Source organism: Myiozetetes cayanensis, unplaced genomic scaffold, assembly GCF_022539395.1.
Source record: "Myiozetetes cayanensis isolate MyiCay16 unplaced genomic scaffold, myiCay2020 scf28, whole genome shotgun sequence".
NCBI classification, from domain to species: Eukaryota; Metazoa; Chordata; class Aves; order Passeriformes; family Tyrannidae; genus Myiozetetes; species Myiozetetes cayanensis.
The window spans coordinates 717,842-743,846 of NW_026087499.1; the positions used below are offsets into that span (position 1 = coordinate 717,842).

The 26,005-nt window shown below is 49.0% G+C and overlaps 4 protein-coding genes across 5 annotated transcripts; 3 read left to right on the plus strand and 1 right to left on the minus strand.

The window, feature by feature from the left end:
• The first annotated feature begins 824 nt into the window (after positions 1–824).
• CUNH1orf174 (chromosome unknown C1orf174 homolog) lies at positions 825–4,391 on the plus strand. The gene is made up of 3 exons (XM_050322529.1): positions 825–986; positions 1,533–2,024; positions 2,427–4,391. Exons 1-3 carry the CDS (start codon positions 825–827, stop codon positions 2,532–2,534), a joined length of 762 nt encoding a protein of 253 aa, XP_050178486.1. The 3' UTR covers positions 2,535–4,391.
• Positions 4,287–7,907, minus strand: DFFB (DNA fragmentation factor subunit beta). Of its 2 annotated transcripts, XM_050322527.1 has the most exons (7): positions 7,747–7,907; positions 7,550–7,676; positions 7,210–7,398; positions 6,444–6,523; positions 6,115–6,288; positions 5,873–5,973; positions 4,287–5,408 (listed from the first exon to the last, which is right to left on the minus strand). In XM_050322527.1, exons 1-7 carry the CDS (start codon positions 7,858–7,860, stop codon positions 5,192–5,194), a joined length of 1,002 nt encoding a protein of 333 aa, XP_050178484.1. In that variant the 5' UTR covers positions 7,861–7,907; the 3' UTR covers positions 4,287–5,191. The 2 variants fall into 2 exon arrangements, with proteins under 2 accessions (XP_050178484.1, XP_050178483.1); XM_050322526.1 differs by having other exon boundaries at positions 5,873–6,288.
• Positions 7,908–8,025: 118 nt separating this feature from the next.
• Positions 8,026–20,145, plus strand: CEP104 (centrosomal protein 104). The gene is made up of 22 exons (XM_050322542.1): positions 8,026–8,084; positions 8,677–8,840; positions 9,363–9,536; positions 9,853–9,991; positions 10,212–10,277; positions 10,433–10,509; positions 10,665–10,833; positions 11,068–11,226; positions 11,840–12,055; positions 12,264–12,467; positions 12,954–13,121; positions 13,704–13,877; positions 14,451–14,627; positions 15,042–15,248; positions 15,710–15,826; positions 16,197–16,233; positions 16,311–16,392; positions 16,990–17,098; positions 17,387–17,525; positions 17,617–17,684; positions 17,941–18,031; positions 19,032–20,145. Exons 2-22 carry the CDS (start codon positions 8,728–8,730, stop codon positions 19,163–19,165), a joined length of 2,820 nt encoding a protein of 939 aa, XP_050178499.1. The 5' UTR covers positions 8,026–8,084; positions 8,677–8,727; the 3' UTR covers positions 19,166–20,145.
• A 133-nt stretch (positions 20,146–20,278) lies between these two features.
• On the plus strand, positions 20,279–25,146 carry LRRC47 (leucine rich repeat containing 47). The gene is given in 8 exon segments (XM_050322613.1): positions 20,279–20,393; positions 20,396–20,919; positions 21,001–21,447; positions 22,148–22,264; positions 22,576–22,691; positions 23,109–23,211; positions 23,573–23,662; positions 23,837–25,146. Coding segments are annotated over 8 exon segments (1,734 nt in total). The 3' UTR covers positions 24,059–25,146.
• Positions 25,147–26,005: the final 859 nt, after the last annotated feature.

Below are 26,005 nucleotides of genomic sequence, written 5' to 3' on the forward strand. Positions count from 1 at the left end.
GCGTCCCCAAAGCGCTGAATTAACCGGAGAAGGAGCTGTGTTTAATGTGATGGATGGAGCCCGCGGGCCCCATCGCGGGGACGCGGCTGTCAGGGCACCGGCACTGCCGTCGTTCCCCGCAGCAGCGCTCCTCCTGCCCGGCAACACCAGCCGGGATAATTGCGTACTTAAATCTGGGTGCTTCGCCGCACGGAAACTCATCTGCTCATCGTCAGAGTCCTTGAAGTTAAAGGGGGATTTGAGTTACTGACATAATTTGTTCCCTGAGGGCTGTGGAAATGAGAGAGAGGCACATCTGAATAATAACTCTCTGGCCACATCTTGGATGGGGGCGAGCGCTGCTCCAGGAGGAAGATATGATGGGAAGCAAAAGATCTCAGAGGTTTATTAAGGCAGGATGGGGCTGGGTTTTTCCTCAGGCAACAGCTGTGAGGGAGATCTCGGGTAGTGGGTACGAAGGAAGAACCTGACAGGAACTTACAGGGAAGATGGGGCAAGACTATTTCCAAGAGCCTGGAGTGACAGGACAAAGGGAATGGGTTCCAACTGAGAGGGTAGGTTTAGACTAGGCATCTCTGGAAGTGTCCGAGGCCAGGCTGGACGTGCCTTGGAGCAACCTGGGCTAGTGGAAGGTGTCCCTGCCCATGGCAGGGGGCAGCACTGGATGATCTTCAGGGTGCCTTCCAACCCGAACTACCCCACGATTCTGCGATCCGTGCCCGCTCTGTGCTCGCTTCGCCAGGGGCTGCTGGGCCGCGAGCCCTGCCCGGCCGGCTCGAGGCGGCTCCACAAGATGGCGAGCGCGGGCCCCGCGCGCTGCCAAGATGGCGGCGGGCGGCGTGGTGAGGGGCGGGCGGCGCTCGCAGCCCCCCGGACCCGCTCCCCCAGCGCGGCCCCGGCGGCGGCGGCCCGGCAGAGGGGCGAAGGGTTCCCCGGCCACCGACCCTGCGCAGCCCGCGGGGGAAGAAACCGAGACGGCGAGCCCGGTAGGATGGACGGGGCCGGGTGGGTTGAAGCGGGGGCAAGGCCCCGGGGCCGGGCAGTCGCAGCGTGGGGATTGCAGCTTGTTGTTAACTGCTACAAGCTGAGCATCACCAGGAGAATTTAAGTAAATTCTTCGCCTTTGCCAGCTCTCCGGCGCGTTGTTTGTGCCTGTGCAGGAACTCAGAGTGGGCTGTGCTGCTTCGCCATGCTGGGTAGTCAGTCCTGGTACATGTAGCGTCATCAACAGCATCCCTAAGAAGATAAGGACATTAAGATAAGACATTAACCTCATATGGTGCCAGTTTATGCTCTAAGTGGCTTTCTGCTGGTGATGGACTGTATGTTGTGGCTTATATGAGTTGCCTTCAGCTGTTTTCCTCTCTTCATGTGCACTTTCTACTCATTACTTTTCTTAGATTTAGATCAAGGTGTTGCTCATGTGATGGAGCCCTTCAGTTCCCCATCCAGCCTTTCAATTAAAGAGATAAGGTGCTTGTATTTTTCTGTATTTCAAATGAGGTTTAGAATCTTGTGTTTTTTCCTAATAGTGTTTGTCACACAAAGTGGCTGATGAACGACCCTCAAAGAGGATGAAATGGGAAGAAAGCAGTCCCAAACCAGAACTGGAAGGCCTTGCATGTGGAAGTGGAAACCTTGCTGCGCTGGGGGAAATGCCAAAAGCGTCTGATGGGGATCGAGGTTCAGAAGATCCAGGAGACACCAATACATTCCAGCAGGAAAAAGGTGAAAGCATTCCAGAGACTAACGAAGGGAAACAGGAGGAGGAGCGTGATGTTTCTCTGGAGCCACGTGCAGTGAGGTTGAGCAGTACCCCGTTAAAAGTGGGCAGTGGTGGGTACCTGCACCGTCACGTGTTCAGTGAAGAGGAGAGCAGCTGTGGGAGCGTGCTGGCTGAGGAGTCTGGCTCGGAGGACACCGACCGCCCGAGGAGGCCACTGCAGCTGGAACACAGCGGGTTCTCGGACGAGGACAGCAACCAGCCCATGCCAGTGCACCGCTTCTTCGGGGATTTTGAGCCGGTAAGGTGCTGAGTGTGTTGGTGCTTTACACTCAGCTCTGCTCCACTTTGAATTTGCCTCAAAATTGTTGGCAAACTTGACCAGTGTTGTGGGACATCTGGAGTCATATCGCTGTCCCCACAACAGAACTGTCTCAATCAGAGATGAAATTACTTGCCCAGCCAAATTAATTTTAGGTGTAAAATCTTTCTTATTTGGATTTTTTAGTCCAATTCCATAAGAGATATTTTTTTCTGATAAAGACATTCACAGCTGCAGCACTGTTGTCAAAATAGTTTTTTACTGGTCATTGATTCTTAACAGAATCATAAAATGGCTTGGGTTTGAAGGGACCTTAAAGATCATCCAGTTCCAATCCCCTGCCTTGGACTTTTCCTTAATGAATTTATCTGTTTCCTCCAGGATCTCCCAGCAGTTGCACTCCCAAGCACAACGATGAGCAGGCGAGAAGTCAGGAACCTCCATTTCATGGCAAAGGAAGATGAGGAGGAGGAAGAGGATGTTGTCTAACAACAAACTGTAAACAAATTAAACCTTTCTTCTTTTTCTTCACAACCACATAGCAATGGTTCTGTCAGTAACATAAGGTGTCTGTGTTTGCCTTTTCTCAGGGAGAAAACTGGGAGTTTGTGTTGCTGGAATTGGCAGATACAGTATTCCTACAGTTATCTGGGGCAAAGACTGTGATTTGGAAATAAATTGTAATTTACCACTTCACCAGTAATATTTAGGGAAAAAACCCAGGGAAAATAGAAATTCCTAAGAGGTTTTTTATGAATTTGAGCCTCAATTTAGAGGGAATATTTGGTTTCACTCCTTTTTTTTGAAATAGTCAAGGAAAAGATGCTAAAACAACATTCTTTTAATTCTGTGATGTCTCTGGCACCCAGGTAATAAAGGAGCCAGTTGACTCCCTGGTACAAAGAGGGACAAGGATCTCTCCTGTGTAGGTTGTGTGGGTTGTTTACATCTAAACCAGGACCAATTAAACCTCTACCATGCAGTTCTGCTGCCAAAACGCAATGCAGGATGTCAGTGTGAGTTCAGTGTGTTCATCTCTGGGAGTTCAGCACGTTTTTACTGCACGTCAGCTCCCCAAACACCCACCCTGTGTTGCTGCCTCCACCTCCACTCTCTGCTGTAAAAGTTGTTCTTTGTGACACCCTGTGCTGCAGCTCATTAAGGATTTTCGACTGATTTCCAGCAGGGATTTTGTAAACAAATGCTTTGGTGGATGTAAAGGAGGATTTAATGGGCAGAGGAACAAGTATGGATTGCTAAGATGTGGGGCAGCCCCCCCCGAATGTTTGAAAAGAAAGGAGCAACCTCAGCTAATTCCAGGAACTGTTAATTCACCCAGTGTTTGTTGGAGTATTTCTTTGAAAGTGTGATTATGCAATAAGCTTCCAGTTATTTATTGTTATGGTTCCTTCCATGTTTCTAAAAATAGAGGAAAAATGTTATCAGCAGATGGTTTAAATAAATATTAATTTCTACAGCTAGAGCCTGTTAAACATTCAAAAGTTGTAAGGCAAACAAATTGTATATGCATGGCATGGTAATGCAGTCCCATTTCCACTCCAGCTGATGCATTGTTTCTGTCAACAATATTTCTTGGCTCCTTTTCACTCTAATTCTGTAGCATGGAAAAATCCAGATTTTTAATCGCATATTCATGGTTCCAGCCCAGCTCCATCTTGCAGCAGCTTTCCTTCAGTGCTGTGTTTGCTGCTGGCTATTTCTAGCGAGCACGGTTTCACACACAGGCATCCATTTCACTCTGCAAAATGGTGATTTCCAGTTCTGGGGATGTGTTCCACACAGGTGACACTGGGTTTGTCACCAGAATCCCGGCTGTGCTGCCCTCCCCAGCGTCAAACAGGCAAGCTGGATGGATGAATTGTGAGCAGTGGAGTTAGAGATCCTGTATTTAAAATGCACCTCCTTACTTCTCAGGTTGAAATGTTTGGGAGGGGATTGAGTTTGTTGTTTACAGTAAATCACTACTCTCTGTAGCAAAGCTTCCAAGACCCAGTAAGTTGGGGCTTACACAGAAATACCATCTCTGTACAATTCCATGTGGAGTAGGAGCTCCATGCAGGAGCATCAATATGGGAGACAGAGCTTTCTGGGTTATTTACAGAGCAGTAAGTAGCTGGTGCTCCATAAACATGTATGTCTCCCTGTGCTCAGACCGTAATGCTTTATCATACCTGATTAACCACTCGTGCACCTCTATATTCACATACTCACAAATGCAGATAAGGGGTCACTTTTTTTATTTAAAAAAATCACACTGATTACAGTGACAGTCCCTAAAAGTTCACTCGCTATCAGCTGGTATTAAAAAAGAAAATCAAGTAAAAATCCATCTATTTGTGTTTTATTGTCTGAGGTAGGAAGTATTTTACCCCATCAGTATTCTCTACAGCACCAGGTAAACATGATTATTGTAAACTTGATTGTTATAGATGTTGTTGCTGGTGGTCCTGAATTCAAGCAAACTTAAGCTGAAAAGGCAGAAAATGTTCAAAAGAAGAGGGAATCAGTGGGGAGATGGCAAACAAAGGTGGGAAAAGCAAAGCTATGCCATGGCCTTGCTCTTCCTTCTGGGAGAGGCACGTCTGAAGTGACAGCAAAGGAGCGGTCAGGGATGAGGGCAGGAGGTTGGCAGGGGTGAGGTGGCAGCTCGGCTGCTGAATCACTTTTCCTATTTCTGGAATAACCAGCTGCTACCTGCAAAAGGCATGGAGCAAAACAATGATCCTAAATCATTCTTTGTTTGGCTTACAGAGGAATAGGAGTCTACGAGCCCCCACAGGTTAGTTTGTGAGAAATGTTCTGTGCAGGTTTCCTTTCTGTGCACTGCAAGTTTTGTGCCGTGGTCATGGCAGGAAAGAGGTGGTAGGGTGGAAACAGTGTCAGCCTTATTTTGTACCCTCACAGCTGGGTTTTAACACCCTTGGCGCAGTGTGAGCTGAGGGAGGCTCAAAGGGAGTGGGAAGGCGAGGGAGCATCAGTGTGTGCTCTGTGAGCTGTGGTTGTGTTACTCAGCCAGTCCCGTGCCAGGGACTCTTAAACAGTTCTTGTTTAAGAAACTGGAGCTATTTAAAAACAACAGCACTGGCACGATTAGAAAAAGCAGCAGGTCCCTTCCAGAGACAGCACTAGGAAATCTCGTGGTTTTGCTTCCTCTTTCTGTAAATTTTGGTTTTGTCACAGCTGAGGTTATGAGTGGTTTTCTTATGGCAAGCAATATGTACGAGTTTTAAATTATCCAGGGTAAACAGCAGCTGATAGAAATATTCCCAGTTCACTTCTCTTCCGTCGCGTGTTTTGACAGCTTCTGCCAGTTCTGGGACAACAGCACGTTTCTTCTCAATTCTCGGGGACACAAAAGAGAAAACAATATTGCCATCAGGAGTTTTTTCAGAGCAATCAAGCCTCCATCTTTCTTTCAGAGCCAGGCAGAACTGGAATTCTTTCTCCATAACTAGGTTTATGATTTTTTCCCCCCAAGGAAATTAGTTTAGCAAATCCTTTTTGCATCACATGCACATTTAAAATAGGTCTGAGGGGTTTTGCCAGAGTGAATTCACAGAGATAACACAGTGAGGAGGGGTTTGCTTCCATACAAAGAAAATCTGCACAGGAGCAAAGCAGCGAATGAGAGACAGGATGATAATCTGTCTTCAGGGTGTTGTTCTCAGAACAGCTGCAGCATCCCCAGCACCTCTTCTCACAAAATATTCATGGCAGAGCAGGGGAGTAAAGACTAAGGCTAAACCTTTCCTGAGGGAGTGGAAGGGCATGAATCAGGTAAGTCTGGATTAACACTTTGTACATACATGTGATCCAGATTCCAGGTGCTGAAGAGGATCCTGCTTTCCCTGTTGCTGTAGGGGTTGATGGAATGCTTACACGGGCAGTCGTCTCTGTCAAAAGGTCCCTGTGAAACCAGAGGGCTGCAGTGAAAGGTGTCACACTTGTCACCCATGGCCAGGGGTGGAATGAGATGAATTTTAAGGTCCCTTCTAACCCAAACCATTCCATGATTCCATGAGTCTGCTTTGGGAAGGGCTGCACATACCTGACAGGAGAACCACCCCTCCACAGTACACAGACGTGCTGCCTCCTCCTCCTCCCTTCTGTCGAAGTAGCACCCGTTATACTTCACAGATTTCAGTTTATCTGCCATCAGGTCCATTACCCCTCTGTAGGCGTCTCTTGCTGCAGGATGAACGTTTGAAATAAAACCACTAACCTAGAGGGGGAAATCCAACAGTCACTCCTTGGTTCCTGTGGCAGCCTGAGGCTCTGTTCTACAACCACAATGCTGCACTGTAAAAGTGCTTTTTAAAAATTCCCGTGGCCACAGAATGACTGTTGACAATAAGTTGCTCCAACAGAAACTTGTACCTCTCTCATGTAGCCCCGCATTCTGCTCTCGCAGCTGTGCCGCATGTAGCTGGATTTGTTCTTGAACCGAGACTCCAGCCCTGGAGGGAGCGAGATTGCTTTGTACCTCAGCACGGCTCCTGCCCAGCTGGGTGTTCATCCCGGCTTTTCACTAACTCAGGATGCACAGGTTTTTTTTCTTTCCCATTTTTATTTTACCGGTTTGGGACTACCCTGCCCTTAGCACTGAAAGGGGCCCCACGCAGCATCTGCTGGGAGAGCAGTGGCTGGTACTGTGGTTGTTAAATATTTCTTGTTAACGTGCATATGTGGAACACTAAGAGATTGTGAAAGGAAAACAGAATTGTTGGGGAAGAACTGCAGCAATGACTTGGGAATGGGAGAGGGACCTTGCAGAGTTATAAACAGAACATAAGGCGAGGTTAGCTGGCTGAGCTGTGCTAGTTACTGATGTACCACTAAAAAATCATTAAAAGATCATAAATGCAGACCTAGATTAATGGGGAAAAAATCTTGGACAGACCAATAGGAAATGCTGTCTTTACCATTTGCTGATAATAAATATGCTTGTATTTTAAAGAAACCTAAAGACACATGCTACTGGAAGGGATAACTAGTCCTCTGACCAGGTACCTTATCCCACCAGCCAGAAGCACTCCCAAACTTTTAAACAACTCTTCTTTAAGAGCAGTAAAGTAACAAAACTGACTTTGAGCAGAACAAGCCCCGGGGGTCCCTCAGCAGCTCTCTGTGGCCACAGACACACCTTCAAACCACTTCTTGTCGTCCTCCTTGTCCTCGGCCAGGATGTTTTCGCTCAGGTTGTGGATGAGATCCGCCAGCAGCTTCTGCCTGCGGGGAGCCCGCTCATCCGTCAGCAGCTTCCTCGCAGCCTCCACCAGAGCATCCCGCTGGCTGCAGAGCGCGGCCAGGAGCCGCTCGATGTCGCTGGCACCTGGGGCGGGAGGGGTGGCACCGGCTGAGCCGAGCCCCCGGCCCCGCACTCACATCCCCGCCAGCTGTGCCCCCGGGGACCCCCGCCCGGCCCCGCACTCACATCCCCGCCAGCTGTGCCCCCGGGGACCCCCGCCCGGCCCCGCACTCACATCCCCGCCAGCTCTGCCCGGGGCCCAGCAGCAGCAGCTCGGTCTGCGGCGGCAGCACGCGGAAGTAGCTCTCGGTCAGCTCCGTGCCGTCCTCGTACAGGCACAGGCGGCTGCCTGCCAAGGGAAGCTGCCCCGCGGGCGGGTGAGCGGCGGGCGGGCCCCCCGGCAGCCCCCGGCCCGCCCGGCCCGCCCGGCACCTGCAGCAGGCGGCAGCCCTTCCTCAGCAGCCCGCGCAGGCTCCCGGCCGCCACCCCGAACTTCTGCGGGCCGCCCGCCCCGCGCAGGCGGAAGGGCCGCGGCGGCTCCGCCATGTCCCGCCCGGTGCTGCTCTCCCCGGTCCCGGTCCCGATCCCGATCCCGATCCCGATCCCGATCCCGATCCCGATCCCGATCCCGATCCCGATCCCGGTCCCGGTCCCGATCCCGGTGCCCGTCCCGGGCCGGGCCCGCCCCGCGCAGGCGCGCCGGGCGCGTGGGTGGCGCGTGCGCGGCGGGCCGCGTTGCCATGAGAGCGGCGATGGCCGCGCCGAGCCAGGTGGGGACCGGACCCCGGCCCGGCCGCTCCGCTCCCCCGCCCGGCCCTCCCCGAGCCCCCGCCGGGACCCCCGTGCCTTGTGCGCGGCCCGGCCTGGCTGCTCCCCGGGGCCGGCGCTGCCCTGGCTCCTCCGGGCCTGCGGGGCCGAGCGGCAGGAGGAGGGAGGGAGGGTTTTGGGGCCATAACACCGGCACGGCCCGGGGTGGGCAGCGGCGGGCCCGGTGCTTGTCCTGTGCCCCCACCCTCTGCCGTCCCCGGGGCTGGGAAAAGGGGCTAAACTGACAAACCCTGCGCTTGGTTTGTTGTCTGTTGCTGTGGCTCCAGCACGCAGAGGGTGGTGCAGGTCGCTCCTGTGTGTGTTTGGAGCTCTTAGCTTAAAGCTCCATCTTGGCTTATCAAACTGCTGTTGGCAAAGTGCTCTGCAAGTGCTCAGCACTAACCAAGCCCACACCACAAGAACGTGGTGTGTTTTGTCATGCCAGTATTAATTAAAGAAAACTGAGATTTGTGGTCATCATCTACTGACTTAACAAGACCACAGGATTTCATTCTTTGACTGTAGTGTCTCAGCGGTCTTTTATCGTCCTTCCAGGGATGAGTTTAAGCTTGAAGGCCGTGGCTGTGACCAGCTCAGCTCCTCAGGATGCCACACAAGATCGGTTTCACCGTGGTCAGCTCGTCGGGACACGAGGACGGGTTCAGCGCCCGGGAGCTGATGGTTCACGGGCCGACGGTGAACGGGTGGCGCTCACCCAGGTACTGCCAGCAAGTGGTCCTGAAGCTGTGATGTTCTGCAGAACAGAGTTTAAGACGAGTGGGAGCTGTGCCAGGCATGGCCAAGAGTAGTTTGCAGGACCCCAGACCAAACTGATGAAAAAAAAAAGTTACTTTAGTCCCATGGAATCCTCATCCTGAGGAGAAAAAAGCACCTTGGTTGCCACCTAAAGGCACCATGTTGCATTTAAATAAAGGCCTGGAAAAGGGAAAAGTGCTTTTGATCTTGGCAGGCTTGGAGATTGCAACTGCTTTGGCTTAGTGTGAAAAATCTGGCTGTCTCAGCATGTCCTCTAGACTGGTGTGGGGCACTTGAACATACACATAGTGCAGTAAAGGGAAGGGAAAAGTGTTTCCACTCTGCTCTTCGGGTTCTTTTTACAGTATTTATAATGCTGGTTTAAACAATAGCAATGTGAAAGTTTAATAATTAAATGTTGCTCAAGTTGGAAGCAAAGTCCTCTTCAAAAGGATGATTTCATTTAGAAACTGTGTCTGTTTCAGGCTCTGTCAGTATCCCCAGGAGATCATCCTGCAGTTGGTGGAGAGGTGTCGGATACGGAAGCTGCAGCTGCTTGCTCACCAGTACATGATTTCCAGCAAAATTGAGTTCTACATCAGTGAAAGTTTACCTGAATACTTCTCTCCATATCAGTCAGAGAGGTTTCAGAGACTTGGGTGAGTCAGAAAGCTCTGAGTGGGTTTATTGTGTTAATCAGAAAATCAGGGGAAAATAATGTTCATTACGGGTTGCGAGAGGTGTGGACATGCTGTAAAAGCAGCAGAGAGACCTGGGGCTCGTGTGGATATGTGACAGAGCTGAAGATGCAGGTGTAAGAGGCACCTGCAGACGAAAAGCCTTGTCAGGTGACAGCAGATGTTGCCTCAGTTATGAGGGAGTTTTGAACCTTAGCAGGGTCCTACCCCAAGGAGCAGAAATCCACCTGTGTGTCTGGATGTGTCCTCTGCTCAGGTGTTGTGTTTTCCTTCCCAGCTACGTCCCTCTCTCAGACAATGAGAAGACTGACTTCAAAGCACGGGAGTTAAAATCTGTGTACCTGGATGCAGTTGGCCAGTACCTGAAGCTGATTTTCCATAAGAATTATGTCAATAAATACAACGTATATGGACAGGTGAGTTAAGAGTCTTTGCCTGGTAATCCAAGTGACACTTCCCTAGTACAGAACAGGCACAGAAATCTGCTTCTTTGATCTGTAGAAGCCAGAAATGTTGGTTGAAAGCTCCTGGATTTATTTTGGCTTGTTTTAAAACAGAAGATACAAATAACAGGTTAGAAGTGACTTGGAATCACAACCAGGTTTATGCATTTCCATTTTCTGTGAATCTCTGCAGGTTGCCCTGGTAGCTGTGAACATCATTGGGGATCCAGCAGACTACAGCAATGACAGCATGAGCAGTGTAAGTGCAAAGCATCCCTGTCCTCTTGCTCAGGTGCTGTTCCACCTGTTCAGGTACAGGTTCCTGGGGTAATGGCAAGTCAGAACTTCTGTCCTGAACACACACCTGATGTTGGTGAATATGCATTAAGATTTTTTTTTTGCCTCCTTCCAAAGCCCTCTAGAGAGAAGCTGATAGACCATTACCTGGGAATTAAATCAGATGATCCTGCCTTAGATGGAACTTACCTTGGGTAAGGATGTTCTTTGTGTATACTCTGGGAAAACCTCTACTCACTCAAAAGTAGTTGTTGGTCTCTGTGTTTTGTTGATTCCCTGCTAGCAAAAAGAGAAGCCATTCCCTCAGCCTGGCTTATTGTGGGTTATTTTATTCATTTTATGACTTCAGGAAATCTGACTCCATTTCCCCTCTGGATGATTTGGCTTTTGACATGTACCAGGACCCGGAGGTCGCTCAGATAATCCGTAGGCTGGATGAGAGGAAGCGGGAAGCCGTGTGGCACGAGCGCTACGACCACGCCAAGAAACTCAAACAGGCCATTGCAGACTTGCAGAAGGTGGTGTTGAGAGGTCTTTTGTCTCCTAAGTGGAGCTGTGTTCCAGTGGCCCACCAGGGCCCTGCCGGTCGTGTGGAATCGTAATGATTTCCAATGTATTTCCAAAGCAATAATTTTAAATTCAGATGGTTTGATTGAACAATTTGGCTGGAAATATATACATAAATAGAGTAAGATGATTCCAAGAAATGGACTGTAAGGTTATTGCAAGGTGTCTCATTGTACCAATTCTAGGTGGGGGAGCGCCTGGGCCGGTACGAGGTGGAGAAGCGCTACGCGGTGGAGAAGGAGGATTATGATCTTGCCAAGAAGAAGAAGGAACAAATGGATGAGTACCGGCTGAAGGTGTATCAGCAGCTGGAGCTGCACGACCTCCTGGATGCACAGCTGCTGGTGGGTGCTGTCAGTCTGAACTCGGGGGGTATTCTGAATAGAAATGGCAGAGCAACCAAAAAGGTTCAAAGAGTAAGAGTTATTACACAGCTATTATGACATTTACATGAGCTTTTCAGTTTCCTGTTTGGATTGTGGATTTCCCCAGCCAAAGACTCTCACGTGGTGTGTTTATGAACATGCCTAGATCTCTGTAAGTTATGTTAAACTGTTGAAGTCTCGAGCAAATGGCACTGGAATCCTGAATGTTTTGCCTAATTTCAGGGCTACCTGGTGCAGGTGAATAAGATAATTTCTTGTCTCTTGGAGGGGTAGAAGAGTCTTAGGCTGGCACCAAGGCTTAACCATATAGAATCCATGTGATTGTTTTATATAGTTTTATGTTGTTCTTAGGAGAGGAAGCTTTGTAGTCTCTCCACACAGGCATCCACACAGAGTTATTTTCTGATTGATTGATAAAGCTGCATCCAGTGGGAATGATGACACACCTGCGAGCCAGGTCTGATGTTTACTTGGAAGCGCAGAATCCTGCTGACAGCCAGAGGTGTAGCTGTACTAATTGATTTTAGCTCATTTTTAGCCCTGCTGTACAGAATCTCCTTCCCTTTCTCAGATCCGAAAACCACCCAAGTTGCCTTTGGGGCCTGTGGGTGACACTGTGAGCCCCCAGCACCCCCCTCCTGAGCGCACAGACCCACCTGAGGGACAGCCCCAGCGGGCAGAGCCTGTGCTGCAGGAGCAGCCAGTGGATGCCACTTCTGCTGAGCCCATTGTTTCCCAGCAGTCCCCTCGTCCTTCTCGGACTCAGCCCACAGCCTCCAAGGAAAATGTGAGTAGTGTTACCTCTGTAACTGCAAAACCCATCAGAGCAAAGGACCTGGTGTCCAGCCTTCCAAACAATGAGGTCTTGTGGTTCCTCTCGTGGTTAATTGTGCAGCTTTGATATGAGAAATTTGTGTTGAGGTGAATCCAATTAGCGATGAAACCACTTCACATCTGAGTCATTTCCAGAACTCAAATTTTGTCTTCTCTGTTAGGCTGAATCTTTACCTTATGACGAGAGGCCTCTCCCAGCCATCTGCAAGCAGATGGATGAAGCTGTTGCCTACCTGGAGCCAGGGGTGACTGAACAGGACACTGGTGATACCCCGAGGACTGGCATTACTGGGGAGCCCGAACCACTCACGGAGAAGGCACTGAGGGAGGCCAGCCCTGCTGTTGACGTTTTTGGAGAAGCTTTGGTAAAAACCAGCATCATAGACCCACAGATTGTTGTGGTCTGTGTTGAGTTGAAAGGATTTTTACATATTCAGAGCTATTACTTAGAAACTGAGATTAAAATTTGGCCTTGGCTATATGGATACCTGTTTTTATATGATGCTGTAGCTTGTATGTTTGATTAGCTGATGGGCTGGTAAGCAGACAGGACCCAGTTGTCTGCTTTAGGGTAGGGACTCAGAATACCCATAACTTCCCACTGTCTTTTATAGGGAGAGAAGCCTTCACTGTGCCTCGAAGGACTCCTTCAGCCTGACCTGTTAATCCATTTCATTTGTCACATTTCAAAATGTGTGCTTTTAATAAAGCCACATTCCTGTAGGGAACACTTGGGGATTTCATGCTTCAGTTCATAAGCTTTTTTTGAGGTTCTTTCTCTGTATAAATGTTGAATATGTATTGAAATATCTGTGTGGACCTTTTAAGAGATAAACTTGCTCTGTGCTCAGGTTTCAGGAGCGTATTCCAGAACCTGGTCATATCGGGAAGACGCGTTACTGGCTGTGTATAAGAAGCTGATGGAAGTGTCAGTGAACACTCCAAAGGAGGATTTAAGAAACATGCTGAGGGCTGCTGTTTTCCTCATAAGGAGAGCCATCAAAGACACCGTGTCTTTTGTAAGTTGGGACAGGTTTGATGCTCCAGGGAAGGACTGGCAGCCAAAATTGAAGAGCCATGATGTTAACCTGCTTGAACAAATAGTTTATAGATGTACTGTTGAGTAAGTTCAAAATCAAAACAAAACCCCCCAAACTCCAAAACAATTGGGCAGTGTCTGTCATTGAGCAGATGGAAAATACTGGCCTGGACTGAGCCATGAGCTGGAGGAATACCTGCTGATGCAGTAAATGTGCAGTGAGGTTGAGCCTTTTATTTTGTTAAAAGTTGAAATACAGCAATGAAATAACTTTTAGTTTCCAGCTTGAGAGACTGCACTTATCTGAAGGACACTTTGCTTTCAAATAAGCCTTCAGCAAGAAGAGAAGAAAACAAATCAAGAGTTTTTACTCTTTATAAAACAATTTCTGAAGCCTTTCAGAAGCCTTGGCAACAGGTTTTCTGGAAGAGAGTTATCTGAAGTAGCTTCTGCTAAGAATGCTACTGTTATTCCAGATTAAGAACAGATTTTACAGTATTGCCTGAAAAGAGGGATCTCTGTGGTATTTTTGCTCAGTGTTTCCTTTTTGTTTTTGGTTTAGGTTTTTCAAGCTTCCCTGAAACTCTTAAAAATGATCATTACACAATATATACCAAAACATAAACTAGGGAAGCTAGAGACTTCTTATTGCGTGGAAACAACCCTGCCAGATTTGCTTTCGAGAACAGGAGACTCTTCATCCCGTCTTCGCCTTCTGGCTTCTGCCTTCATCCGGGTGGGTGTTTCCCTTCACGTTGGGCTTTGAGTTGATTAGGCAGGTCGTGGAGCTCCCAGGTGGATCAGGCTGGGCTGGGAGACCAGGGTTGGTTGCTGTGAAGGGTTACAGCTTATCACAGAATCCCAGAATTGTTGAGGTTGGAAGGCCCCTCTGGAGATCATCCAGTCCAACCCCCCCTGCCAGGGTCACCTGGAGCAGGTGACACAGGAGTGTGTCCAGGTGGGTTTGGAATGTCTCCAGAGGGGGAGACTCCATGCCCTCCCCAGGCAGCCTGTTCAGCCCCTCCATGGAGAGAAGGTCTTAATGCTGAGGTGGAACTTCTTGTATTTTAGTTTATGGCTGTAAATATGTGGAAGGCAAAGTGGCAGAACCAACTGAATGTCTTTGCAGAATTTTTTCTGGCCATGTTTTGTCACCTCTGTTGTGAGGGACAGTGTGGGGATTGCTGCTGCTGCACGTGTAGGAAGATGTAACTCTTGTGTTCTCTGTTGCAAGTGACCTGCAGAGATGAGAATAACAGGTAGCTGTCCTTGTTGAGCTCCAGCCTGCACATTGACTCTCTTTTTCTAGGAAATGGCACTGTGCACTGAAGTTAAACCTCTCCAGATTGTCCCAGTCCACCTGGTTAAACCATTAAAACCAAACTCCCCAACACACCTGGCGATGAGTCACGTGGAATTGGTGGAATGTCTCTTGAGAGCCCTGGGGACTGAGAACTCTGGGTTTACTGTCAACAACGTCATGAAGGTAGGAGGCTGCAGCACATGGAGGTCTTTTTCATGCTTTTATGGGGCCTTGCCTGGCTGTTTTGGAGTGCTTAGTGAATTCCTGAAGAGGTGTATTCCCCCCAGTAAACAGTGCTGGTAGTTTAGGGCCAGGTTGGCCATGTTAGAGCAACATGGACTACTGGAAGGTGTCCCTGCCCATGGCAGGGGGGTGGAACAAGCTGAGCTTTAAGGTCCCCTCCAGCCCAAACCATTCTATAATTCTATGAACCAAGATGTCAACATGGGGGGAAAAGAATCAACGGGTCAAAAAGCGTTTGCAAAACCTGTCTGTAGGAAGATTCCTCCTGCTGCAGGAAAATAATTGCTTTGGGACTAATAAATGAGTCCTTAGAAACGTGAGAAAAGAGAGACCGAATTCTTTATTTCTTCTCAGTTTGCCACAGGAGCTTTGGAGCACAGGGCCCGCGAGGTGCGGGACGTGGTGCTGCGGATCATCTTCGACATGTACGGGCAGCACCGCGCGGCCGTGCTGGAGCATCTCCCTCCGGGCAACGCCAGCGCCCGCAGGACCGTGCGCTACAGAACACTCTTCGAGGGCTTTGCCAAAATCGACGGGAAGCTTTCTGAGCCTGAAATGAGGGTATGTAAGGGGAGGGCAGGACGTACGTGGCCACTTCACACGTGATGTTCAGCTGAGTAATGCCCTGGTTTCCCGGCACAGGTACAGAGTGTCTCCAGGTGTGTGGGGAACCTTCCTAAGTGCAGATAGCTCAGTGTGTTCCCTGTACTCCCTCTTGGGAATAAAGCCAGCAAGGAATACAGAGGTGGTCCTGCTGAAATAGTGCATGAGCAGTTTGGAAAACGCACAAATAGTGTTTTCTGCTGGCAGGCCTTGGGAGCAGTGAGCACAAAGGCTCTGCTGGGTGTTCCTTTCTGAATTTGGGAGGAGGGAGGTGTCACTGTAAATGACCCATCATTTAACTGTGCAGGAAGTTTGCAGTTCTGCAGTGGCCATTTGTTCTGTGCTGATGTGTTTTGCAATCTGTTCTGTGTGATGGATGGTTCCAATGCCTTTGGAACTGACCAAGTATTTCCTGGCAGGCACAGAGAAAGGCAGCCAAAGAAGAAGCAGAGAAACAGAAGAATGAAGAAATAAGAGTTCTGCCACATCAGCTGGCAGCTCAAAAGGAGGTGCAGGCAGAGGTTCAAGGTGAAGAGGTGAGGGTGGTTTGGTTTTAATTTTTATTCATTTTAGTCCTTTGTTGCTCAGGTATTGTGGGCTTAGATAATGAACATTGATGTTGTCTCATTATACTTAACAAGAGAGAGAGACTCCAGACATACACTGGGTGACTTTCCTCTTTAGCAGTCCAGTATAAAATAATAATAATAGCTTTATAATATAAAATAAAACCTTCATACTTGAGAGATTTGCCTGAGCACCAGAAGCACAAACCTTTTAGTGCTTTGGCTCTCCTTCTAAACTTCAAATTATAGAGAAAATTTAGAATATAATGTGTTCCCTTTCTCCCTGAAGTCATCACAGCCATTTAGCAAATTTCTGACCTAAAATTTCTTTGCTCTTTAGGAGAAAGAATCTGACTTTCAGAAACCAAATAATCAAGGTAGGTAGTTTCAAATAGTGTTAAGAACTGTAGATGAGTTAAAATGTGATCTTGGTTTAATAGGTCTCTCCTTCTAGATTACCAGGTAAACAAAAGCCCCCAGGCTGCACCAGCAGAGATTCCAGAGGATGTTTCCTCAGTTGCAAATTACCTGGATAAGTAAGTGAGATGAGCAGTCTCTAATCACCTTAAGCACCTGTGAGCTAATAACAGTAATAATATTTCTCTAGTAGATCAAAGCTAATACCTTCAGCAGTGAAACAGTAATGACTAAAATCTCTTCTAACAGATTGGGAATTATCACCAAGCAATCCCAGCTAGTTTTCTTTTTTTTTTTGCAAGTTCTTGGGTAGTGTGACTTTGTTTTCTGACGAGTTGCTTCTAGGATAAGAAATGGCCACAGTTTAATATTCAGGTACCAGTGTGAAATAAGGGAAGAATACGGTGTAGCTTTCCTGGGTATTGTAGGGAAGGTCACAGAGGAAGCACTTGGAAATTCTGGAGCCAGGAAGGCCAGTTCCAGTGAGCTGTTGTCAGGGCTTTAGTGGAATTAATGTTTCTATATGAACAAATGCTTTATAGTTGTACTGACCATAAATTACATCCCAGTACCTGCCCCATCCTAAGGTCAGCACTACATGGGGAAAAAATGTTATATTCCAGGCTGGTGGCTGTTTTTCAGAACAGCTTTGAACAGAAGGAACAGGGTTCATCCATTTCACTCTGATGTCACTGATGTTTGTATTTTTTTCCCAGCTTGTGTATTTTTTGTGGTGAAAGGGATGAATCCTTCACAGAGGAAGGGTTGGATCTGCATTACTGGAAGCACTGCCCCATGTTAACCCGATGTGAGCACTGCAAACAGGTCAGACTGAGCTACTAAAGACATTGGCTGTTGTTATTCTGGTTCTGAGGCACTATAAGATGTTTAACACTCAGGCAGATGAATTCTGAGCACACCTGTGGGATTTGGGTAGTGCTCTTGGAAAAGAGCAGCATTAGAATATGTATTAATAATTGAACTAAATTACATTTTCCCCTTGTCATTTTGGAAGGTGAGACTTACCTTCCAAAAATGTCGTAAGCAGGTTTTTGAATCCCACCCCCACTTACTCAGCACAAACCTCCCTGGGTGGCCCTGGCTGTGTTGCAGATGGTGGAGATCTCGAGCCTGACAGAGCACCTGCTGGCTGACTGTGACAAAAGGGACAGCTTTGGGAAGTGCCAGCGCTGCGGTGAGGCCCTGCCCAAGGAGGAGCTGCCCAAACATGTGAAGAGCAGGAACTGCAATCGTGAGTATGCTCTTTGCTATGCAAGTTCTCCTGTTGTATTTGAAATTAGCCTGTCTTTGCTATTCTTACATTATTTTTCTGCCAATTTCAGCTGCCCAACCAGAAAATGTGGCAAACCATTGCCCGTTGTGCCATGAGAACTTTCCCCCTGGAGAGGAGGTGAGCCTGCCCTCCACTTGGGGCTGATTTTGTAGGGTGATTGTTTTAACGTGATGTGTCTTTAAAATATATTAAAATAATGGGTATATTGATTTCTATTCCATAGTAAGTCACAAGGTGCTCATACTTGAGCAGATTAAAATGCTGTTGCCATAAGGTCTGTACACAGCTCTGATTTTCCCTGTGTGACCAGGTAAATCGTTGGCTAATTTTTTTGGTGTTTTACTATCCCTTCTTTCTAATTTCTAAAATTTAGGCCTGGAAGTCTCACCTGATGGACCAAGATGGCTGTAAAATGAATCAGCGGAGGCTATCCCTGATGAATAAAACCATTCTGTTGCAGCCTGGTAAGGTATTAGTTAATGATAATCACGTTTATGCTTTTTACTGGTGCTGCCTTAAGGCACACCCCCAGGAGTGAGCTGTGTCTGTGCAACTTGTGGTTTGCATTTGTGTGAGCTGATAGTTCTTGTGCTGGTACAGTGTGCTGGGGAGCAGATACCAAAAATCATTCTATAGCAGTCATTCCAAACAAGGCCATTTAGCTCAGCTGACTGGGGAAACTGGCAATTTGATACATTGATCAGTTCAGGGTTTTATTTTTTCTGCAGAACAGGATGGCCAAGAGCAGAACAGTCTGCTGAACAGTGAATGTTCTGGAAAGCTCCTGAATGCTGACACAGGAAACCAGGGCTGATTTAGCTTTTAGTGTCCAATCAGAAGGTATAAATCTGATCCTAATTACAGGATGAACTGAACAGTGAGTGCTGTACACTGCTTTTCCTTTCCACTCCAGACCCAGGAACTAGGCAGAATTTATCATTATGCAGCTCCTTTACCAACAAAGAGACGCTGATGCTGAAGTCAGGTGTTTTATTAACAGTTGTCTTTATTTGTGGAGCACATGGAAAATCCTTTTATTTCCAGAACACAGAAGTTAAACAAACTGCCTGCAGCACCAGAACTCTTGGCCAGTAACATCCAACTCTTTCCTCATTTAGACTCTTTGGAGTTCTTTATTCAGCTGCATGTTCAGAGTTCACCTCCTTTGTCTGATGTGTGCTTTGCTCATATCTGCCTGTCACAACTACACCACGTTCCTGAAAGAATTATGAGAACTATGGAATTGCCCCTTTCAGCTGCCATAAGTTTCCTAGAGATAGGAAAAGAACCTGACCATTTAGTTCAACCAGTCCTGGTGTGGGATGCACTCGGGCTCAGTGCCTGCCAGCTTTTAGTTGCTTCAGTCATTCAGACTTAATAGATCCTGAAAATCAAAATGATGGATAAAATTCAATACTGGGACTGGATGTGTTTGCAATAATGATCTCTATTTTCTCTTCACAGCCAAAGTAAGTGGCAACTATTTAAGGAAACCGGGTCCTTCAGGAGCAAAATACCAACTTCCCTCCATAGGAAGCAAGATCTCAATCCGAGGGGGCCCAAATAAAAGCACTGGCAAAAAATACTCGAAGAGATGACAGGACAGTATTTCTTCCTTTGTCTCAATGACTGAGCACAGGGTTGCTCATAGCATATTTAAAAAGGTGGTCAAGGAACAGGAGCCACACATGGGGGAAGCCTGGCCATACATATAGGGCAGGTTTAGGGTTCTAAAGGCAGTGGAGCTGTACCCAAAACACTGCTCAACACCAGGAATTAGCACCAAATGAAAAAGCCAAAGGGCTGTTTGGATGTTGCCCTGTGTTGTGCCACTACATAGCAGGTGACAAAATGTGGCCTCTTACTGTGCACCAAGTGCCTTATGAGCCCACTTGGCAGGAGGGTTAAACTAAATCCTCCAGGTCCATATCCCCAAGAAATGGCTCCTTAAAGAAAAGAAAAAATAATCTTGGTTGGGACCTGAAGAGCTTGAATTAATAAATGTAGAGCTTTTACCTGCTTCAGTGCACTTTACACTCAAATACTGAGTTTCTCTAGTTTGATCTCGATTAAAATAACCGTACATAGACTGCAGCATGTGACTTTAAGAGTTTCAGAGAGAGTCTATTATAAAGACCCAAGGCATGAAGATTTGTACCAAGCAGAAATCCCCACATCTTTACCTGTAACATTCTGCCTGTTGCTTTCCAGGATGGCATTTGTTGGTACTGTGGGCACTGGAATAAGTGGTATATGGTAATATGAGGGAAAGTTTTAGTGTTTTTTGCTCCCATGGAGTGAGTTTGTGGTGGTGTTTTGTATATACAGAGCTGATTAGTTTTTCTAATTTGCCTGCAGCCAACCTGCCTACCAGCTTTTGGATTTTCCAGGTAGATCAGTGTGCTTGGATTTCAAAAATCTTTATATAAATTGTTCCTTTAACGCTTCCAAATGCTTATTATAAATAATTATACATACACTAGGAGTACACATATTAACAAATATATATGTATTTTATTTTTTTCCCAATGACATGGGTTCCTGTTTGAGAACGCGATTCCGCGTGCTGAATATAAATAAAAAACCCATATCGCAGTGACTGTCGGCGTTGCTCAGAGATGCGGGGAAGCGGCGGACGCGGGGGGATCTCGGGGGCGGGGCCGGGAGCGGGGCCCGCCCGTGGGCGGGGGCGGCGGGGCGGGAGCGGCGCGATGGCGGCGGCGGGGCCGGGGCCGTGGCCGGAGCTGGAGGCGGCGGCGCGGGAGCGGCGGCGGGAGCTGTGCCTGGCGGGCGCGGCCGTGGCCGAGCGGGTGGCGGCGGGCGGGGGCGGCTGCCGGCGGCGCTGCTGGCGCTGCCGCTGCTGCAGTCGCTGGAGCTGAGCGGGTGCGCGGCGCTGCGGGAGCTCGGCCCGGGCGTGGCGGCCGCGCTGCCCGCGCTGCACACGCTGGTGCTGAGCCGCAACGCGCTGGGCCCGGCCGGGCTGGGCGCGGGGCTGGGCGGGCCGCTGCCCGCGCTCCGCCTGCTCGACCTGTCCGGGAACGGGCTGGAGGCGCTGCCGGCCGCGCTCGGCGGCGCCGGGGACGGCGCGGGGGACGCGGCCCCGGCGTTCCCGCAGCTGCGCAGCCTCAACCTGAGCGGGAACCGCCTGCGGGAGCTCGGCCCGGGGCTCGCCCGCGCCGCCCCGCAGCTCCAGGAGCTGCTGCTCTCCGGGAACCGCCTGCGGGCGCTGCCCGGGGGGCTCCTGCCCCCCGCGGGCCCCGCCGCGCCCTTCCCGCTGCTCAGCCGGCTGGACGCGGCCGACAACGAGGTGGCGGAGCTGGGCGCGGACATCGCGGCGCTGCCGGCGCTCAAGGTGCGAGCGGGCCCCGCGCTGCCTTCGCCCTCCCCGCTCCCCATCGCCCGCCCCTGACCATCCCGTCTCTGTCTCCTCCAGAGCCTGGACGTGGCCAACAACCAGCTGCGGGAGCTGCCCTCGGCGCTGGCCGACTGCCCCCGCCTGAAGGAGGCCAACTTCAGGGGCAACCAGCTGAGGGACAAGCGGCTGGAGAAGATGGTCAATGGGTGCCAGACGAAGGCCATCCTGGAGTACCTGCGGGCCGGGGGCCGCGGGAAGGGGAAGGCCGAGAGCGCCAGAGAGGAGGTCAGAAAGAAGAAGAGGGAGAAGCAGCAGAAAAAGGACAGTGGGGATGGGGAGCAGGACGAGGTGGAGGAGGCGAGCAGGCTGCTGGTGAAGGTTCTGCACGTCTCCGAGAATCCGGCGCCCTTGGTGGTCAAAGTGAGCCCGGGCGTCAAAGATGTTCGGCCCTTCATCGTGTGCTGTGTGCTGAAGGGGGTGAACCTAAAGCCGGGGAACGCTCTCAAGAGGTTCCTGTCGACGCAGGTAACTGCTGCTGTGTTGTGGTACTTGGCAACAGCAGTGTTGCTGTGAGAGTTGGAAATACTGTTCTAGGGCTCCTTCCAGCAGATGAGTTTGTGAAATGGGTGGGAGGGTCCAGGGGTGGCCGTGCAGAGTGGCCTCTGCCAGCAGCATGTGCCCAGTGAGTCCAGAATCAGCAGAACTGGTTTTTGGGAAGGACCAGTCAGAGCTCAGGTGTTGCCATGAGGGCAGCGGATGCACTCGTATTTATGTTGTGTCTGTAACAGCAGCTTGTCGGTGCTGTGGAACCTGTCGAGAGCTAAAAATAAACCTGTGTCCACGTTAGGTGTATCCTGGATTGGCTCCAGGTTCCCTGATCTGTGCTAAAACCATGTTGCACACCCAGCCTTCTGACTGAGGCATCCTACCCACAGAGCTGTCCCTTAGGTGGCAGGTGGGAGCTGCTCTCGGGTTACAGAGTGTTTGTGATTTCTGACTTAAAACTTGATTTCCCAGTTGGGAAGTGTCTCACGTGCTGCTTGGCTTTGCTGCCTTTGGGCTTGGGCTGTAGTGCAGGTACAGGCACCTCGCAGGTGAAGGGAAGGGCTCTGTTTCGTGCTCACCTGGCTGGTAGTGCTGCAGACATTAACTGTAAAAGAATTATAGAACTAGTTAACCCCAGGAGGGATAAATCACACAAGCTTTTTGATTTATTTTGGTTTAGACTAAGCTGCACGAGGACATCTGTGAGAGGCGCACAGCGGCCACCATTGCCACCCACGACTTGCAGCTGGTCAAAGCTCCTCTGATTTATGACATTCAGCCTCCTGACGAGCTGAAGGTAGGGCTTGGCAGTAGTTTCTTACCCCACAGATCCTAGAAAACTAATTCCTGGGACTTGACTTTAGAAGCTCTACTGATTTCCATGCTATCCTGCTGTACCAGGTTTAGTACCAGCGACTGAGCCTGTTTTTCAGGTGGGTGTTGTAGCTTACACAAGGGTTTAAACTCACAGCACTCCATGAGAAGTGGGAAGTGTATTTCCAGGCTGAAAAGGACATGAGGAATGACAACATACAGGAGTATGGTTTTAATTATGGACTTGCTCACAGGAGTTTTGAATTCAAATGTTTGTTTTCTTGTGTGGTGCAGATAACGCCCCTGGGTCGGAAGGAGATCAAGGCAAAGGACCTTCTCCGGCAGCTGCATTTGGAAGCTGAGGAGCAGCGGAAGCAGAAGAAGCGTCAGAACGTCTCTGGGCTGCACAAGTCAGTACCCTGGTCTTTTGTGGTTTTCTTCACACTCATTTAGGTGACTGTACTGGGGATGGGGCTCACAAACCCAGCATGAGCTCTTGGGAGTTGAGATGAAAAACACTGAATCGAATTTTTGTATGAGTAAATTCTTGTATGGGTTCTTCAAGAGGTGACAAATCTATTTAGAACAGCAAATAGAAGGCAAGCAGAGAATAGTGAAGTGTAGTGGTGCACATTCAGCAAAGTAAGTGAATCAGAGATGGGGTAAATCTGCAGGTAGGAGCAGATGAGCTGTAAAGCAGCATGTGGCTCTGCCCTGTGCTGTTCATTGCTCTTGCAGAGATCACACACTAATTCCTTTTTGTCAGTATTTTCTGCCATTGTGTCCAGCTGCTCTGTCACTCACTTTTTGCTGCATTCTTCTGGCAGGTACCTGCAGTTGCTGGATGGCAAAGACAACTACCCCTGCCTGGTGGATGCTGAAGGCGCTGTGATTTCCTTCCCACCAATAACCAATAGTGAGAAAACAAAGGTGCTCGCTGTTCATGGAAATACATTAATCAATTAAACAGTGGTTTTTTCTGCTGAGAGTTAACTCAAAGACACACACAAGCTGTGTTCCAGATATAAACCCTCACAGCCTGTGTCTTGTGTGCTTGACTGTCAGACCAAGAGGGATCTGGGAGTTAGAGTTGTACCTCTGGAAATCTGTTCCAAAAGCACCAACCTACCTGTGCAAAGGCTTTGTGGAAGGGCAGGAATAAAAGAACAGCAGTGCCTAACCCCTGATTAAATTAAATGAAAGCCTTTAGTTCTGTGTATTGAAACGTGTCAGAGGGCTGTGGGTGAGATGCTCTGACTCCTGACTTGCTTTAACTGTGCAACTCTTACAGATTAGAAAAGAGACCCGTGACCTGTTCCTGGAAGTGACGAGCGATACCAGTTTACAGATCTGCAAAGATGTGATGGACACGCTCATCCTGGTAGGGAGTTCAGGAAAATATCCTGTCTCTTCTTGGTGGGCTCCTACCAAATGTGTCATTGCTCATGTGCACGGAGAACACAGAAGCTGATTTGTATTCTAGCAGTATTATTATTCCCTCTTGTTAATTCTCTGCCACGGAATTGATCTTGTTCTCTGTGTTTTGCTTTAACAGAAAATCGCAGAACTGAACAGATTTACCTTGGAGAACAAGGAGGGCTCAGGCTCGGATGCCGAGTTGGATGCTGTCTCCGGACCAGGGGGTTTGGAGCCCGGGAACCTGCCGCTGGTGCTGGAGCAGGTGCGAGTGGTGGACACGGATGGAAACTTGAAAGTGCTTTATCCTTCTAAAACTGACCTGGCCACAGTGTCCTCTCTGCTGACTGTGATCCGTTAGCAGCTGTCCAAGCTGAGGAGAGGACTCCATGTTCTTTTCGGGTTTTCCCCATGTTCGACAGCCCGAGCGCAGTGAGGGGGTTGGGGTTTCTAAAGAGAAGAAGCAGAGCATCCTGCTGGGGAGGCAACAGCTTCAGACTCTGAGGAGCTGCAGCAAAGAGAAATGAAATCTTTCAGCCTTAACAGAGATCGTTGGTGTTGGGACAGGGCAGGGAGAGCAGCATCTTCAAACGTGGACTTATGGCAGAGGAGGCGTCAGACATCCGAAAGCAGCAACTTGTAAAGAAAATCATCATGATATTTGAAACAAATGCAGTCCAAATTTTCTGCAAGATCCCTTTTTCTTCCTGGCATGTTTCATCTGGATCATTGTTTTGGCAGCAGAGAAATGCAGTAGGTGACAGTGTGGAACAGGGGTCCTGTGATGGGTGCAATTCAGAATCAAAAGGCCAAACCACTTTGCTGACATTTCGTTCTTTATAGTTTTGTTTTTATCTGGAGTTACTGTGAGCACTTAGTTGCTGTCAGAAATATTTAATTGCTGTCAGAACTTGTGGGATGAGTTTTAAAAGTGACAGTTTCTGTGTTCGGGCATGAACACAGCTCCCATTTTTAAGTGGTCAGTTGAAATGCCTGCAGGGTTTGTGTGTCCCAGAGTATTTCAGAGCCATCCTGATCCCTGTGGAAAATGTAGTGACTGTCTGTGTGGCTGGTGATTTACTGTGATAGAGCATGGGCTTTGTTGATGACACTGCTGAAGCTCCCTGTCCCCCCAGAATACAGACACTTGTGCCAGAGTGACCCTCCTGGGGCTTTCTGTCCTACCCCACATGGAGAGGGTTGGGGACACTTCCCAAAATACAGGCAGTTGGGGCAGTTCTCAGTTGGGCAGTCTGTGGGTGACCTCTGCACCCAGGCAAGCACCAGTGTGAACTGGTGCAGCTTTCCCTCAGCCAGGGTGACCCCCAGATAGACTTTTCTCTTAAAAATTATACTCTCGGAGCTCTGGCTGAACTGATACTGTGTCAAATACATCCCTATGCTGGGACTTGCATATGGAATGGAGAAATAAAACAGTACTTGCAGTCATGGCACTGTCACTCATTTTGGCATTGGTGAATGTTCAGTCACCTCACTTACAAACTTCCCAAAGCAGCTGCTGTGCACTTCAAAAATTGGAATTTCACACTTCCCAGCTGCTTGTAGCCAACCAGTGCTTGCACTTCGGGCTTCCCTGGAAGTCAAGTGTTTCTATAGACCAAGGACTTACAGTGACCTGTGCTCCGAGTCGGCTGAAATGATTGAATCAGATACTCCTGCAGCACTCGAATTCAGTAAAATGAGTTTAATTTGTTGCAGGTCACCAGCTCAGAGCCAAGGACCCAGAGCCTGAAGTTGGTGGTGGTTTCTGGCTCAGCCATCAGGGCAGCTTTGCCATTCAGGGAGAACTCTTCCTCTCGGGAGGTGACTCAGGGTAAATGTTGTTGTAGTACAGAGGCACCTTGATGCCTCTCTCCTTCAGCATCTGATAGAACTCCATCCGTTCGTCAGCAATTCTCTGAAAGTCAGGGATACGTAAAGAGGTGGGAATGCACGAGGGGAAGAGCAGCGCTGCAAAGTGTTCTCTTACCTCAGCAGTCCCCTCCTGGCTGCTGCAAGCCGAGTTTGGAAGGGCCACGTACCTGCATTGTGTCCAGCACCTGCTTCTCCGTGAGCTCGGCCCGGGGGGGGTCCTGGCCCTCCACGCTGAACGCAGCCTGGATGATTTTGCTTTGTAACCTTTCAAACTTGGGATAAAAGAGGAAAGCAGGTGTGTTTAGTCTTTATATATAATTCCTTGACATTTGCATGGATTTACATGAGAGACTGCACTCTCAGGCCTGGGCGAAGTACTGCTGAGTGATGAGATGGAAAGTGTTCATGAGAAATTATGGGTGTTTTGGGTTTC

Excerpts from the sequence above, each read along its gene's own strand:
- CUNH1orf174 (XM_050322529.1), top strand. The coding sequence starts at position 825 with ATGGCGGCGGGCGGCGTGGTGAGGGGCGGGCGGCGCTCGCAGCCCCCC. Across the intron at positions 987-1,532 it reads AAACCGAGACGGCGAGCCCG|TGTTTGTCACACAAAGTGGC; the intron begins GTAGGATGGACG and ends TTTTCCTAATAG. Across the intron at positions 2,025-2,426 it reads TCTTCGGGGATTTTGAGCCG|GATCTCCCAGCAGTTGCACT; the intron begins GTAAGGTGCTGA and ends TGTTTCCTCCAG.
- DFFB (XM_050322526.1), bottom strand. The coding sequence starts at position 7,860 with ATGGCGGAGCCGCCGCGGCCCTTCCGCCTGCGCGGGGCGGGCGGCCCG. Across the intron at positions 7,677-7,746 it reads AGGGCTGCCGCCTGCTGCAG|CTTCCCTTGGCAGGCAGCCG; the intron begins GTGCCGGGCGGG and ends CCCGCGGGGCAG. Across the intron at positions 6,289-6,443 it reads TGCGGGGCTACATGAGAGAG|GTTAGTGGTTTTATTTCAAA; the intron begins GTACAAGTTTCT and ends TTCCCCCTCTAG.
- CEP104 (XM_050322542.1), top strand. The coding sequence starts at position 8,728 with ATGCCACACAAGATCGGTTTCACCGTGGTCAGCTCGTCGGGACACGAG. Across the intron at positions 10,278-10,432 it reads GCAATGACAGCATGAGCAGT|CCCTCTAGAGAGAAGCTGAT; the intron begins GTAAGTGCAAAG and ends CTCCTTCCAAAG. Across the intron at positions 10,510-10,664 it reads TTAGATGGAACTTACCTTGG|GAAATCTGACTCCATTTCCC; the intron begins GTAAGGATGTTC and ends TTATGACTTCAG.